This window comes from Colossoma macropomum, unplaced genomic scaffold (assembly GCF_904425465.1).
Source record: "Colossoma macropomum unplaced genomic scaffold, Colossoma_macropomum, whole genome shotgun sequence".
Taxonomy (NCBI): Eukaryota; Metazoa; Chordata; class Actinopteri; order Characiformes; family Serrasalmidae; genus Colossoma; species Colossoma macropomum.
Window position 1 is genome coordinate 5266505 of NW_023494794.1, and position 14195 is coordinate 5280699.

Sequence of the window (14195 nt, forward strand, 5' to 3'; positions counted from 1 at the left end):
CAAAGCAATTATACAAAACCTTACTTGTTATATATCTATATATGTTTTTTTCAATTTGAATGTAACCAACCAAGTCACTGATGCAATACATTCCACGATCCAAGAGCCAAACTTAATTGCATTGCTTTGCTATTAATTAACTGCACTGAGACACCGTGATTTTTGATGGACTTCAGTTCATTTGTTTGGTATGCACCAGAGTACGGGTGCAGTGTTCACGTTATGACATACGTTTTTGGATCACCTTTTTACTGCAATACAACCACCCAGTATTTTGAGTTGTTTTATATTTTAACTTAGTGCTTACGCATATGACATTACAACATAAAAGCAAAAAATAGCATTACCAGTTCTTTTGTGAATATTTATAATTTACAGATGTTTATATTTGTAAACAAGCTCCAACATGAAATATCAGGTTGTACCTGCACAATAGTATATTAACAGCAATTGTATGTATAACTGAAATCAAGTATGGTCTTAGAAGCAAGCCCCTAAAATTAATTTATTTAAATAGAACAGAGTGCAGAAAAAAAGCTGCACTCTACACAGCATGTATGCCCAGAGTAATATTCTGCTCATCTTCACTTGAATTTCCGTTTGGTGTGTGTAACTTTTATCCCATTATACACTCACCTGCGTATGCATTTTTAAATCCTTCATTTTTTCTCGATAGAGCTGTATGCTATGCTGTGCGTCAACGTGTGCACTGTGTTTGACTGTCAGGACGAGGGAGCTTGTTAGGGGGCAGAATCGGAGCAGGTGAGAGTCATCAGTCCACACTTCAGACATCCACAATGGTCTAGATTCTCTACAAGCTGAAGGCCTGAACAAAGCATAAACTGATTAGAGAAAAGGAAACTCTTCTGTTTTCATTCCAATAAGATATTTTAAACCTTCAATGAAGAGAACTGATGAAAATGTATAAACATAAGAGCGAATTAACAGAAACCAACAGAACTGCTACTCTAAATCCTGGAATCTCTGCCCTTGGACATACAATGTTTATATTATTTAAGACTTAATAAATAATAATGATGAAGCTATACTGCTGTCAAGCTTTATGTTAGCCAAAAAATTCTAGCACGGTGCAGATTTTAATGGGGGAATTAAATTTTATTTTTCTAGGTAACTTCAACAAACCCAAATAGATATTTCCTAAAAAAATTTCCTAAAAAAGTTAACCTAAAGTGCAGACAAATATCAGTTAAGTAACTCACTTGGTTGATGAACTTGTTGCTACGTCATCTCTGCTTTGGGTCAGTTCAACAGGACCGTGGCCTTCCCCATTGGGCAATACTGTCATCTTCTGATCTTCAGACTTTTGAAGGTAGAAGAGGGTGACGTGACATAGACCCAAATTCACGGCTATTTGGAGAAGTGTTTCCCTATGGTGACCTGAAAGAGAATCAAAATAAGTTGGCCCAAAATGGCATCAACAATATTTTTGGTAGGCATCTATACATTCCACACATCATTGTTGTTGTAACAAAACCTTCTAACTTTATAGGAGAAAGACAAAACATTTCATTAAGTAATTTTGGACCATTTCTATTGAGCCATTTATAATAAAATGTTCACATGATGTAAACAGCAGCTGGTGTTTTCAAATGATATAATAGTTACAAACCAAAACATAGCCACAAGCGGCAATACACTAGGTCCAAGAACGGATTAGGTTTCAGGGCTCAGGTTTTTCACAGACATAAGATAAATAATAGGGAGACAAAGTTAATCAAATGGCATTCATTTGTCATGATGACAGATCACGGGACTTCAGTATAAATACTTCAATTTCTGTACAGACCTTGACCTTCTGACATTTTAAGGTCAACATTTTTTTATTATTATTTACCTCCAGATGCCACAGATAATTTCAAGACCAATTTTGAAATGACTGGATTAAAATCCTAAGACAAGTTCAAAAAGTGCTGTTTTCAAACAAATGATGATAAAAGGAATACAATACATTTCCTGAAAACACCTGTAACTGCAAAGTTATTAGGCTCATTAAATTGCATTATTTTAATCTTGTGTCTTGTCCTCAGCTGAAATCAAGTATGAGATATAAAATATAGAGTAACGCCCCACGGTGGTCAATCCTTGTGAAACATCATAGGCAATCGAGAGTCTCCACACAAACATACCATTCAAGTTTCATGATAATTAGTCAAAGTCTGTTAAATGCCTGCTAAAAGCTGATTGGCTGATGGCGGCCACACTTCTCCAATAACCAGGTCATCCTTAAAAACCCTCTTACAAGTAAGTCCAAAAGATGCAGTATGCCAAAATTTTGCTTGATCACATGTATGGATACTGAGGAACAGTTAGCTTGTTTTAATAGACCCCCTAGGGGCATAACAATGCACAATTATGAGGTCAAGATTCAATTAGATTTTCAATATTTTAAATATCAAAAATCTAAAGATTCTACAGAGCTCTAATTACATACTACAGAGATTGGCTTGGCTTAGATAAATAAAAGTTCTCAAACAGAACTTGTTTTAAACGTCTGCTGCACCACCATCTAACAAAATATACCTCAAAAATCACAACCCCTAGACTTTAGAATAAATGTATAAGAAGCCCAATCATTTGAGCATAGATGTGTGTAACATAAGCCCCTCCTCCTCCCCAACCACTTTACTCTGATAGAAAGTGCCTAGATGTTTAGTTCTAATGGTTGATGATGATTGATGCTAAACATTTCCAAACCATAACATTTGATCTGTTAGGCCTTGAATGCAAAGTACTCCATCTCATACATGACCACTAGTGGCTAGTTAGCATGCTAAAGGTTAGATGGCTAAAAAGAACAACAAAAAAATGCCCAACACCATGACTTTACACCAACTTTATAGCCATCTTAGGATCCATTCCATTACTTTATTATATCAAGTAAAGGGTTTTAGTAGAAACCTTGGAGGGGTGAAGGATTGAGTGAACACAACTGTCAACTTCAGCAGCAAAACTTGCCCAGAAATCACTGTGACCTGACGCATTTTGACCTGACGCATTTCTCTTTTCAAATCCCTAAATAATGTCCGACAAAGCTGTTTACAAGATATAGCAACAAACTTTAATTTAACACTGCACAAACTGCTCTCCATTATGGAGGATGATGGCCACCCGCTGCACACCATCATCATGGACAAGAGGAGCATGTTTAGTGGCAGGTTGCTGTCACAGAGCTGCTCAACTGACAGACTCAACTGATATCTTTTGTCCCTAGAGCCATTAGGCTCTTCAACTCTTCCCAGTGGGGCCAGAAGAGAACAGAGAAGAGGGAAGAGGATAGATAAGGACTGAATCTCTCACGCTGAATTACAGTTTTATTTTATCTATCGGCACATATGGACACCTTACTGTACATATTGCATTTTCTGCACACCTTGCACATCTGGACCCTCCACACCTAGTCACTTTATTTCAGTACCAATATATGCACATATTTATTCAGTACTGCCATCACATGATGTTACCTGCGCTTCCTTGTACATTCATTATTGTACTGCCTTGTTTATCTCAGGTTAAAGATCTTACTGCATATTTTTGTATATATGCCTGTAGATAGGTTTTTTTGTATATATCCTTGTTTTTAATATTGTATCACCCTTATTATTATAACTGTCCTGTGTTGTGTGAGTGATACTGGCTGCTGCATTTTCTTCGGGATCAATAAAGTATCTCTCTCTCTCTCTCTCTCTCAAATTGCTGGGCTTTAAGATACAAACTACTCTAACTGCTTGCTGGCTCATTAGCATGCTAAAGGCTGGCTACGCAACGCACATCCAAATGGTGAGTCGAAGTGGTCTAAGGAATTTTTTAAAAAAATAAATAAAATAAAATAAAAAAAAACAATAACTGAAACGAGTTATTGCTACCATGGCAAAAATAATACCGGAAATCAATTGATTCGCAAATATTCAAAGACCATTAATCATTCGCGGGGTATTAACAATGACACCTGTACAAAGAACACAGAGCACATTTGAAAACCGGCTTAGTGACTTTGTAAACTGAACACAAACACACACCCACATAGAGTGAGTAGGTGTAGTGTTGATGCTGCTCATATTGTCCCCTGTGGCAAAGGCTGCACAGTGTTATTTGTTTTGAAAAAGGTTAGACTGTTATAAAAGGTACAGGAAAGACAGTGTTACCACAGCAACATCCCACAGGTCTTTGTAGTATATATTCTCTAAGGCCCAATCCACACGTACACAGATATTTCTGGAAAGGTCGCTTTTTCTCTGTATTTTGACCTCCTGTCCAGACCACAATGGCATTTTTAGTCACTGTTAAGCAAACTGAGAATTTCTAAAATTACATCAGTCTGCTGTTTCAACACGTGTAAGGCCTCATGATGCGTATCTGACATAGTTGAATAGTGAGTTATTTCTGTGTGGTGGAAAACATCGGTTTGGATAACATATTACTAACATATTACTTTATTCAGCTTTACTTTATTATTACACTGTCAGTCAACACACTCGAATCCCCTTAGGCTTGTTATCCTCTGTTTTCCTAGGCCATGTTTATACATTTGGTTTGGTTTGGACCAAAGCAGAACATGATATTGTTGCATTTAAACAAAAGTCATATGAGTAAAAGATCAGAACTGAGAACTGAGCAGATTTTAAGGCAAACAATATAATGACGTCCACAGAACTTTCTAAAATCATACTATTATCTTTTTTATGTGTTGTGTGATAGAGCAATAGGTCACAAGACTCCCTGCGTTACCGTGGTTTTGTACGATGCAACGCAGAGTGAAATCCCTGTAACAGCCTTGAGGGGTTTGTTGTTTTTACGAAACAGAGAAACTTTGGCACAGTAATGCATAAGATCATTTGTGTGCTGTCAAAATGTGTATATTGAGTATTTTAGAAAGACTTCAAATCTGCCTTCTTTTAAAATTTAAATAATTCAGATTCAGAGCTGATGAAGAGATGATAAAACATGTATGTGTCAAAACAGCGACAGCAACTCATCTTTTCCATGAGCTAAAGAAGTTCTGCAGAGAAGACGCAACAGTTTGTTCAGTCTTTGATTAGGTTAGACATCTTTGGTCTGTATTGTTCATACTTCAGTTTGTTATGAAGCGAACCAAGATGGACCTGTTCAGGGGACTCAGTTTACTTATTTGGTGCACACCAGCAACGAAGGTTTGAGCTAATTTTGATATTCAAGCATGAATAAGTGTTCATGAACGGACTGAAAAAAAGGACCTCCGCCGACTATAAAGTAGGGCTGTAGGCTTTTTTAGGTGACAGCACTGGTGTTCTTAAAAATTTAGCAATATATACACAAAAATATTTAAAAAACATTTTATTACTCAAAACACAATAGTGCCAAGCAGAACAATGCTCGATTCTGATGGAGACTCGTTGTCTTCTTATAGGTGTTTTCTATTCAGTGGATGATGTGAAAACATGGTCATTTTAGAGGAATATATATTTTCACTGTTTCTGGACCTAGCCGACACCAGCTATAGTTGGCCTAGTTCAGGGGTCGGCAACATGCAGTTCTGAAGCTGCAGCAGAATTAGATTTTTAGGTAAAAATGAATTAATCCTCCTAATATTTTATTCTGCTGATCGTTACATACCCAGTTCTAACACAGTTTTAACAATAAATGGTCTTAACGCTGGAGTTAGTGTAGCCTAAAACTGCTAATTCACCAACCTTTAACCCTGAAGGTTGGCGCACAGACTGTGGGCCACACAGCAACGCTAGCCTAGCTAATAAATAACAAAAAGGCAAAGATTTAAGACGAACATTGATAATTTGGAGATTAATGGATTTATCTGCATTTATAAGCACTCCAGCTGGTTTCCGGATACGTTTAATCTGCAGCAAGAAACTGCCAAACAATAAAAAGTTGCAAAGCAGTTACATTCTGGTGCGCCAGGCACCATTAGAGGTGGAATGGGAAAATTCGAACAAGAAGCTGGTGAACAAGAAGCTGACTTCAGCCTTGTGAAAGACATTTTACGAAATAAGAAACTATTCTAATTTTAGGGAAAAGTTTCCTGCCTGAGATGGAAGAAAAGCTTAAAGCAGAGAAAAGTAAGTCTGCATTTTTGTTTATACTATATTATTTAGCCTATACTAGCACATTAGCACATACTGAGTCATATTTACAGGCAAGATGTTAAGATGGACATAAAACACTGGGGCTCCCAAGGTGGTTTAATTTTTTGTTGGAAAGACAAAATGGCTCCGCCTCACATTTGGGTTGCCGACCCCTGGCCTAGTTAGAGAAAACCTGCGCTCTCTCAGACCTCTCTTTCACGTCCTTGGCAAGGTGCTCATGTTAAGTCCTTCCTGTTTGGTAGTAGCAAAGCGTAAACAAACATACTAAATTATTCGCAGAGTTGAGTAAACTCGCCACATTTTACAGCTTGGTTATTAAAAATAAATAAAGAAATTAAAAGGCATTTCACCGAGTTGTTAATCTGTATATTTTCTCCGTCCTGCTGTGACGAAATGAAAATGAGTACCCAAATACTGACTGCAGTATTCAAGTACTGCCACCTCAAAAGTTTGACTATGCACATTCCTAGCATAAACTCTATTTATACCATGTTCAGTGTGTAACAGTCTAAAGTCTGACGTGTCTTGCAACTTCACTGTCAAAAGAGACAATAAAAGAAAACAAAAATATGAACCATAGTATATTTATTACAGGTAAAACACAGACAAATATGTACCCTGCAAATGGTCAGGCATCTACCCTTGACCGTGGAGTAGGATCACTTAAAACAATATTAGAAAGACTGATAGTCTTCGATTTCCAGGGTCAAACTGAGGTAAAGTGGCAGTTTCCCTGGGTGAGCCCGTTCCACAGTAGCCGCAGCATAGTGTGTGTTACAAAAAACAGCGGTAGTTATTCAGCGAGAATGTTTTTCTCTCCCCTCTCAGAAGTGAGAATTCTGTGAAAAGTCTAGCCATTAATCCAAGCTGACGCTCCGTTGCACAGACAAATTAAAGAGACGAGCACTAATTCTGTCACACAATTTAGCGCTAACAATCGCTGGCATTATGTAAGAGGTCCCATGTGAACTCCACAGCCACGACTAGAGACATTCTTTAAATCCTTTCCCTCAGATCACTCTTTAAACATCCACTACTGTCCCATGCAGGAAACAGAGGAACCTTTACATATTATGATATGATTGTTATCAGAAATTACGTTAAAATTACAGTATACAAGAATCTATAATCATAATTACCCTATCAAATGCAGTGGTATTCTAATTTTAGTAAAATTAGTTATTAGATGGTTATGAGTACTGATTAAAGAGAGATACAAACACATTCATAAGACTTGTGATTTAATATATATGTGAACATTTAACATATTTGGTCATTGTGAAGTCCATTAATTATTACCTGTTCACTGATTAACATATTATATGAAGGCATTTCAAGTACGCTTGCAACTGAAAGATTACAATTAACATTAGTTCAGCAGTTAACTGCAAATTCATGGAAAACCTTCTTAAAACATCATATTAAAAGATTTCTGCTACATTTTAAGCTTAACTGCAAACGATAAGTTTATTTACATAATGAATTAACTGTTAAACAGGAGATACAGTGGAATGACTAGAACCTGTAGGGCCCTAGTGCAAAACATAAATTTGCCCACCCCATACAGAAATTACTTTCACTGAATAATAAAATGACTAAAAATAGTAAGCATACTGGTATATTGCATCAGCCCAATACCATTTACTCGTACTTGACCTCATAAGAGGCACCGATACCAATATCTGATAGCACCTGATACCATGTGAGGTAAACTTAATTGATGCTGCCATGCTAACAAACAAACGACTCAAGCTGCCAGTGAACAAGGGTCTGCTAGCAATGCGTTACTGAATTTGCAGCAGTCGAATGTTTTGGTATATTTCCGCGAGGAATACAATGCGATTTTAGCCTGCTTTTAAACACACAAACACAATCACAACCACTTCCCCAATACGGGTGGAGACGCGTAGCCTAGAAAAATGGAGGCAAAAAGTTGACATTTGTGACCAAAGTCTGTCTATGCCGACTTGAATTTATTTGACTGAATTGAATTATGAGGTATAAACATTAGTACACTGATTTTTAAAAATTGTCTTTGCAAAATATGCTATAGAGAAACTGAAAGCTAAAAGCTGCTGTTTCTCAGCTTGTTAGTCCAGTACAAAACAGCTTTATTGATAACTGTCCGTAGACAAGGCTGTCTGTAGGAGCTGCGTTTCATGTAGAGTACTTAAATCATAGGCTCTGTCCGTACACGCTGGTCTATTCAAATGTACAGCGTGATTCACCAAAGAACAAGATTTCTAAAAACACAGTGTATGCCAAGCTTTAGAGGACATTCCACTATATCTTAACCGGCCAAACAAAAGACTCCAACAAAACAAAACTCGACAAGTGAGCTCCTCAGATTAGCCTGAGATTCCTGCTCTCACTGTGCTACAGAGACTGTTGCTAATAGAGATCAGGAGCAGGGATCAAAACTATGAAACATACTTTACTTATAACTGCGTAGAAGCACTTTACTGATGTGGAACAAAATCCACCCTTTTCCATTGCAATGCTACTCAATCCAAGGTAATTAATGTAATTAGTTACATTTAAAATCAGCTATATTGTAATAATTTTACTGTTATGTACATTGCACTCATTTACTAAGAACTACTTAATTTTAAGTAAGCTATTCAGTATAGTACTGAAATCTCTAATCAAACCAAGTTAAACAGGAAGTAAACCTTATCATGCTTTTGCAAGTTGCTTGTCTATTACTCACCCTCAGACCTGCTCTGCAGCATTAAGCGCCTTGCCTAATTACTTTTAAAGGGAAACTCTACTAAGCTATGCAGCTTAATATTTACACAATAAACTGCAAGGCCAGCCCTGCGTATGGAATTTCCTATCAGCATCTAGTTGCCACTGATCCATTACATTCTATGCCAGCCATTTCAAAAAGTGTCAGGCTGTGCACACAGATAACAAAATGCATGCAAAGATATAGAACACAAAACAGGGCTGTATGTAATTTTTTTGAGCATGTAGCGCTGGTGCCTTAAAAGTTGCAAGTGTTGTAGCACAAATAGAATTTTAAAACTACATAAAGTAAAAATTACATAATATAAATGTTATATAATGTTTACATAATAAACAATAAATAAAGCCAAGCCTAGTGTTATGTTCTTACCTTGAGACTCTTGTGTCTTTTGGCCTGTCCACTCTAAATAAGACTGACAGTTTGCAAGTGCCTGTGTGATTTTCACATCGACAGTACTGCATGGCTTAGGTGTGCATCCATGCTCTGGACCAAGTTCCCAGCATGCAGAGCTGTCACTTGGGCTGTGGTCCTTCTCCTCACCAGGTAGCCCTTCTTTGGGCTCATCTAGGCTTTTGTCAAATCCTAAAGTTTCCTCCAGTTGCTCTTGGCTGGACGACCCAGGCTGAATAGTCATATCTGAACTATTCTGCCCAAATCGGAAATTCTCTCCAAGGCAAAATTTCCTCTGGATATCCTGGTAATTGATGGAGGTCAGGTGGTCAGGATTGGAAATGAGCAGATCAGCCACCTCCTGTACATTGTCTCGTTTGTAATCCAGAGAGAGCTCCTGTGACTCGGACAGAGGGGTCACCTGGTTGCTGCTGTCCTCCCAGCGATACACCTGCAGCGAGACCTTCTCTGGGACATTGTGACCTTGGAGATAAAAAAAAAAAGAAGGCAAGATCAACCTACAATATGAAATTGTTCATAAAAGTTAAACAACTGTGCATGTCTTTTTCATGTCATCCTTTTAAATGTTACATTTTTGTACAGAACTGGACCATGACAATACCCAATTAATTTTGATTAATGATTAAAATGTACTTTATATGATGACAAAGGACCTGCAGGAAGATTTAGCTGACACAGAAGTGGCAAACAAAGTTTTGAACATTGTACATACATATAGTCAAAACATTTTTCAATAAAACAAAAAAAAGTTCACTTAAATGCAGACAATATGTTTCAGTAGTGACCACTCTTAAATGTTACACTCTGGTTTTCAGACTTTGGGACACATTTACTTCAAAACAATGAAATTTAACTGCTCACCATGTGGCCATGAGGGACAGGCATGCAGTCTCACTTCTTGCTCTAAAATGCAAGGGTGTGGCTAAAATAAGGCTCCTCCTATGGACCAAAACTGTTTCAGCAGTGACATTAAAATGCATGTATTTATGTATTTTTTTTTCCCAAAAATGTAACTTTTAACCACACTCTATAGGAAATCAAAGATAAAACAGGATTTGGGAACTACAGGACAGATGCCTCTCAACACAAAGTACCCTATAAGTTCTATATATTTAGCTTATTACTATTTCAATTAATGATTTGGGATTAAACAGATCATAACTTGTACATTTCTAAAGTGTGAATACTTTGAACTAATTCAGGAGATTGAGGAGACTATACACTCCTTTTTTGAAATTAGGAGAAGAGGGATTCTGATCACTGTTAAATGTGCTCGAGTCCTGATATGAAATTCCAAGCAAGAACTTTTCAGCACACAAGTGTTGCCAAAGATGCATGCAGAAAAAAATGTGTGAAGAGCTGGTTAAGGCACACTTCATTGCAATTATGACAGATAGCTGGACATCTTAAGCCATTAAATTAGCTACTCTCTTGATTAAATGAGCGCTTGAAAACAGAGTGGTGGTTAGATTTATTTCATCTGATGCTTACATTTAATTTGCTCACTTTTTACAGTTTTTACACTCGCTGATTGGCGTCATTGCTTTACCTCGTTTTATTTCAGTTGATGTTTCGTTCTACTTGCTGTTTACATTATTTTACTTGTTTTTGCACTTTTTTTGCAACAATTTTGTAAAAATAGAAAATAGAAAATCTGAAAAGTAATTTATTTCATTCTCTGTTTGAAAAGAAAAAAAAATTCATTATATAAATTATATCATGATAAAGCACCAGTTTTACAGAAAAAGCATACTACCTCATCTACCAAACACTGTACTGGTGGAGGCAGCATCATGCTGGAATTGCAGGGAAGCCTTTGTAAATGACTTATTATGACTTGAGCCATAAAAGCAAGACAAAGAAGACGTAATTATTTCAGAAGAGCCGTACCATATGCCTGTTTACTATAAAATGATTTGTGCAAAATAAAATGGCACGCAAAACTGGTAGAGGGACTACTAAGGCAAGTAAGGATGACACAAGTCAAGAAAAAATGACAATCATGTGCGTTTGATTCATTTTAATATCTAAAAAGGTTGAGTATTCAGCACAAATAATTTTGCTTACAATTCTTCATTATGCTTTTAATATAATTCACGTAGCAGCCACGAAAAGTAGCTGAAATGTATTATTATTATTTTTCGCTTCTTGGAACTCTTCCTAACTCATTGTGCCCTACATTCTGAGTCTCAAAGGGTACAAGTAAATGTACAGGTCACTCAATAAAATGTCAACAAGAATCCTTTTTTGGATGCAGACATAATGAGATATGGACTGTCTATAAGGCATGCTTACATCTGATTGATCTGTAAGACTCACCAGGTACAGTAAAGCTCAGTAAACGGCCCTTTTCCTTCTTCTGAGCTGTGGTGACATGGTGGAAAGATGAACCTTCTAACAACACATAGTATTCAGCGTTCTCCTGAGCAGACTGAGAAACCTGCAGTATCACACAGGCTTCAACCTGACCCTAAGAGTGAGAGAGAGGGAGGAAAAATTTATGAGATGTTGAAAATAGAGGATTTCAGCTGATCACATAAAGGAAAGCAATGAAGCCAGTAAATACAGTATATGTCCCTCCTAATTACTGAGTTCAAGTGTCTCAGCCACACTCATTGCTAACAGCTGTATAAAATCAAGCACATAGCCAAACATTTGCAGTAGAATGGCTCTTACTGAAGAGCTCAATGTCTTTAAATGTAGCGTGTCAAAGGATGCCACCTTTGCCCCACAAGTCAGTTTGTGAAATGTCTGCCCTGCTAGATCTGGAGCTTCATGCAATAGGGTTGCATGGCCAGGCAGCTGCACATAAACCTAAGGTTACCATGTGCAACGGCAAGCTTTGGCTGGAGTAAAGCATAGCACCAATAGACTCTACAGTAATGGAAACATGTTCTCTGGAGTGGCGAATTTAGACTTCACTACTGGCAGTCTGATGGATGAGTCTTGGGGATTCATGGTTTGGGGAATTCCAGGAGAACACTACCTACTGGAATGCAACGGTAAACTTTGGTGGAGGAGGGATAATGGTCTGAGGCTGTTTTTCAAGGTTTGGGCTCAGGCCCTTAGTTCCAATGATGGGTAATGTTAATTCTACACCATACAAAAGACATTTTGGACAATTATATGCTTCTAACTTTGTAGCAACATTTCCATTTTAATGTCCCTGGATGTGTAATGAGATGTCCAACAAGCTCATTTAGGTGTGAAAGTCAGGTGTCTACATATTTTAGACAAAGTGTATGTTAGCAATAAACGTTATTGATTAATCCAGTCCTCTATTTTTCTGTCACTTTCTTTCCCTTTCATTGGTTTTCACTTTATGTCTCTTTCTTATAAAGCATTTAGAATGTCAGTGTTTGCCAACTCTAACAGACCAGATATAAATCAGCAGTCAATAAAAGTCAGCATAAATTCCTTCATACCATGACGTATTTACAAGCGAAATTCAATAACAGGGAGATCTCAGAGCTGCTGAGCATTTTTTTCCCCTCAATGCTAGATGGTGGTGGTGGGAAGGGGAGGTGAAATAAGATATTATTGGTCAATACTATTTTTAACCAACCAACCACCTGCTGGTACACAACGATATAATCAAAAGTATCATGACTTTTTACCTTTTCTTCCAACAGTAACCATAAAATGCAACTGCCAGCTGTTTTGGAGGCCCTCAGGCCCACTTCTTTCCTCAATAACACTGATGTAACACATGTAAACATGTATGATATACAAAAGCAAATTGGATTTTCATCTTTGTAGATGAGCAAGAAAGTGACCATTTATAAAAATATTTTTATTGTGTTTAATTCTATTTTTTATTGTAGCACTTGCACATAGTTTAATATGAAGAATGCTGCTGTCGCACTCTCCATGATCTTAGCACAGCCGACTTTGTGGGGAGGTGTCAATTGTTTCCAAAGCAGGGGATTCACACCCCTCCCAATTCACCCCTTATTGCTCACTAGCAGCCCAACACAGAGTCAAACATTTCACATACAGAAAGCCAACAGTGTTCTCTGTACTCTTCTGGATAATCTGATAGCAGAGTCACAGGGACAAATACATTTTTTTGGATAATATTAATTAAAAGTATCCAAGTCCAATTAAAAATTTCCAGTCCACTTGCTGAAGAACCACAGAAAGAACCTATATGGTATTTGATGAACAGTACATATAATGACCAGGGACTTGAAATAACAGTGAAAAATTATCAGTTTTAATGTCAGGTTGACGGTCTTCATCAGTTGGACTGGTTATGTTAGGAGTAAAAACTACAATTCAGGCCAATCCCAGGGCCAATGAGGAAACTGTTCACTTTCTAGAATTCCAGCAGTTTTAAAAAATATGAAAACACCCACCAGGACCACATACAGTACGAATGATGCAATAAATGTTGGACTTCTGAAACAGCTGACAGAAAGGAGTGCATCCGTCTTATAAGAGAAAGAGATCTGTGATCTCTATCTATGAGGCTTTTTACACCTTGCATTAACGTGTTTTATATCCAGATCACATCAGGATGTTTGGTTGGACAAGTGAACCAGCAACCAGAAGGCTATGGATTCAAATCCAAGGGGTTTTGCTTTTTAAATTATTACCACTGAAATTAATATTCCTGGCCAAAAACAAAATTCAAGACACATAAAAAGACTTTGTTTTTCTGGCTTTTGAATAAACATACTAAACACAAAAACTAACTAAGACAATACATTTTTATTGTTGATAGATTAATTCAATAGGCCAAAACAGAACTGAAAAACAGTTTATTTTAATTTATATAAATATAAGCTACAGTATGGTCACAAAATCCAACACCCTCTATAACAGAGAACAACTGGACATTTATTAATTTTTTACTTATAAATGACAGTGTCATTTGTGATTTTATTTTATTTCAATCTTTTAATTTTTTAATCTTTTCAGGTTTTTTTCCAGCC

The 14195-nt window shown here is 37.0% G+C and overlaps 1 protein-coding gene across 3 annotated transcripts in view; it reads right to left on the reverse strand.

Moving 5' to 3' along the window:
• The window catches only part of arhgef28a (Rho guanine nucleotide exchange factor (GEF) 28a), a 129554-nt gene that overhangs the window by 88866 nt on the left and 26493 nt on the right, over positions 1-14195 (reverse strand). For all 3 annotated transcript variants that reach the window (XM_036579946.1, XM_036579945.1, XM_036579943.1), the window contains exons 3-6: positions 11578-11728; positions 9217-9720; positions 1221-1398; positions 637-826 (exon numbers count right to left, since the gene is read on the reverse strand). In XM_036579946.1, the coding sequence (XP_036435839.1) occupies positions 637-826; positions 1221-1398; positions 9217-9720; positions 11578-11728 (1023 nt within the window). The remainder of the gene's footprint in view (positions 1-636; positions 827-1220; positions 1399-9216; positions 9721-11577; positions 11729-14195) is intronic.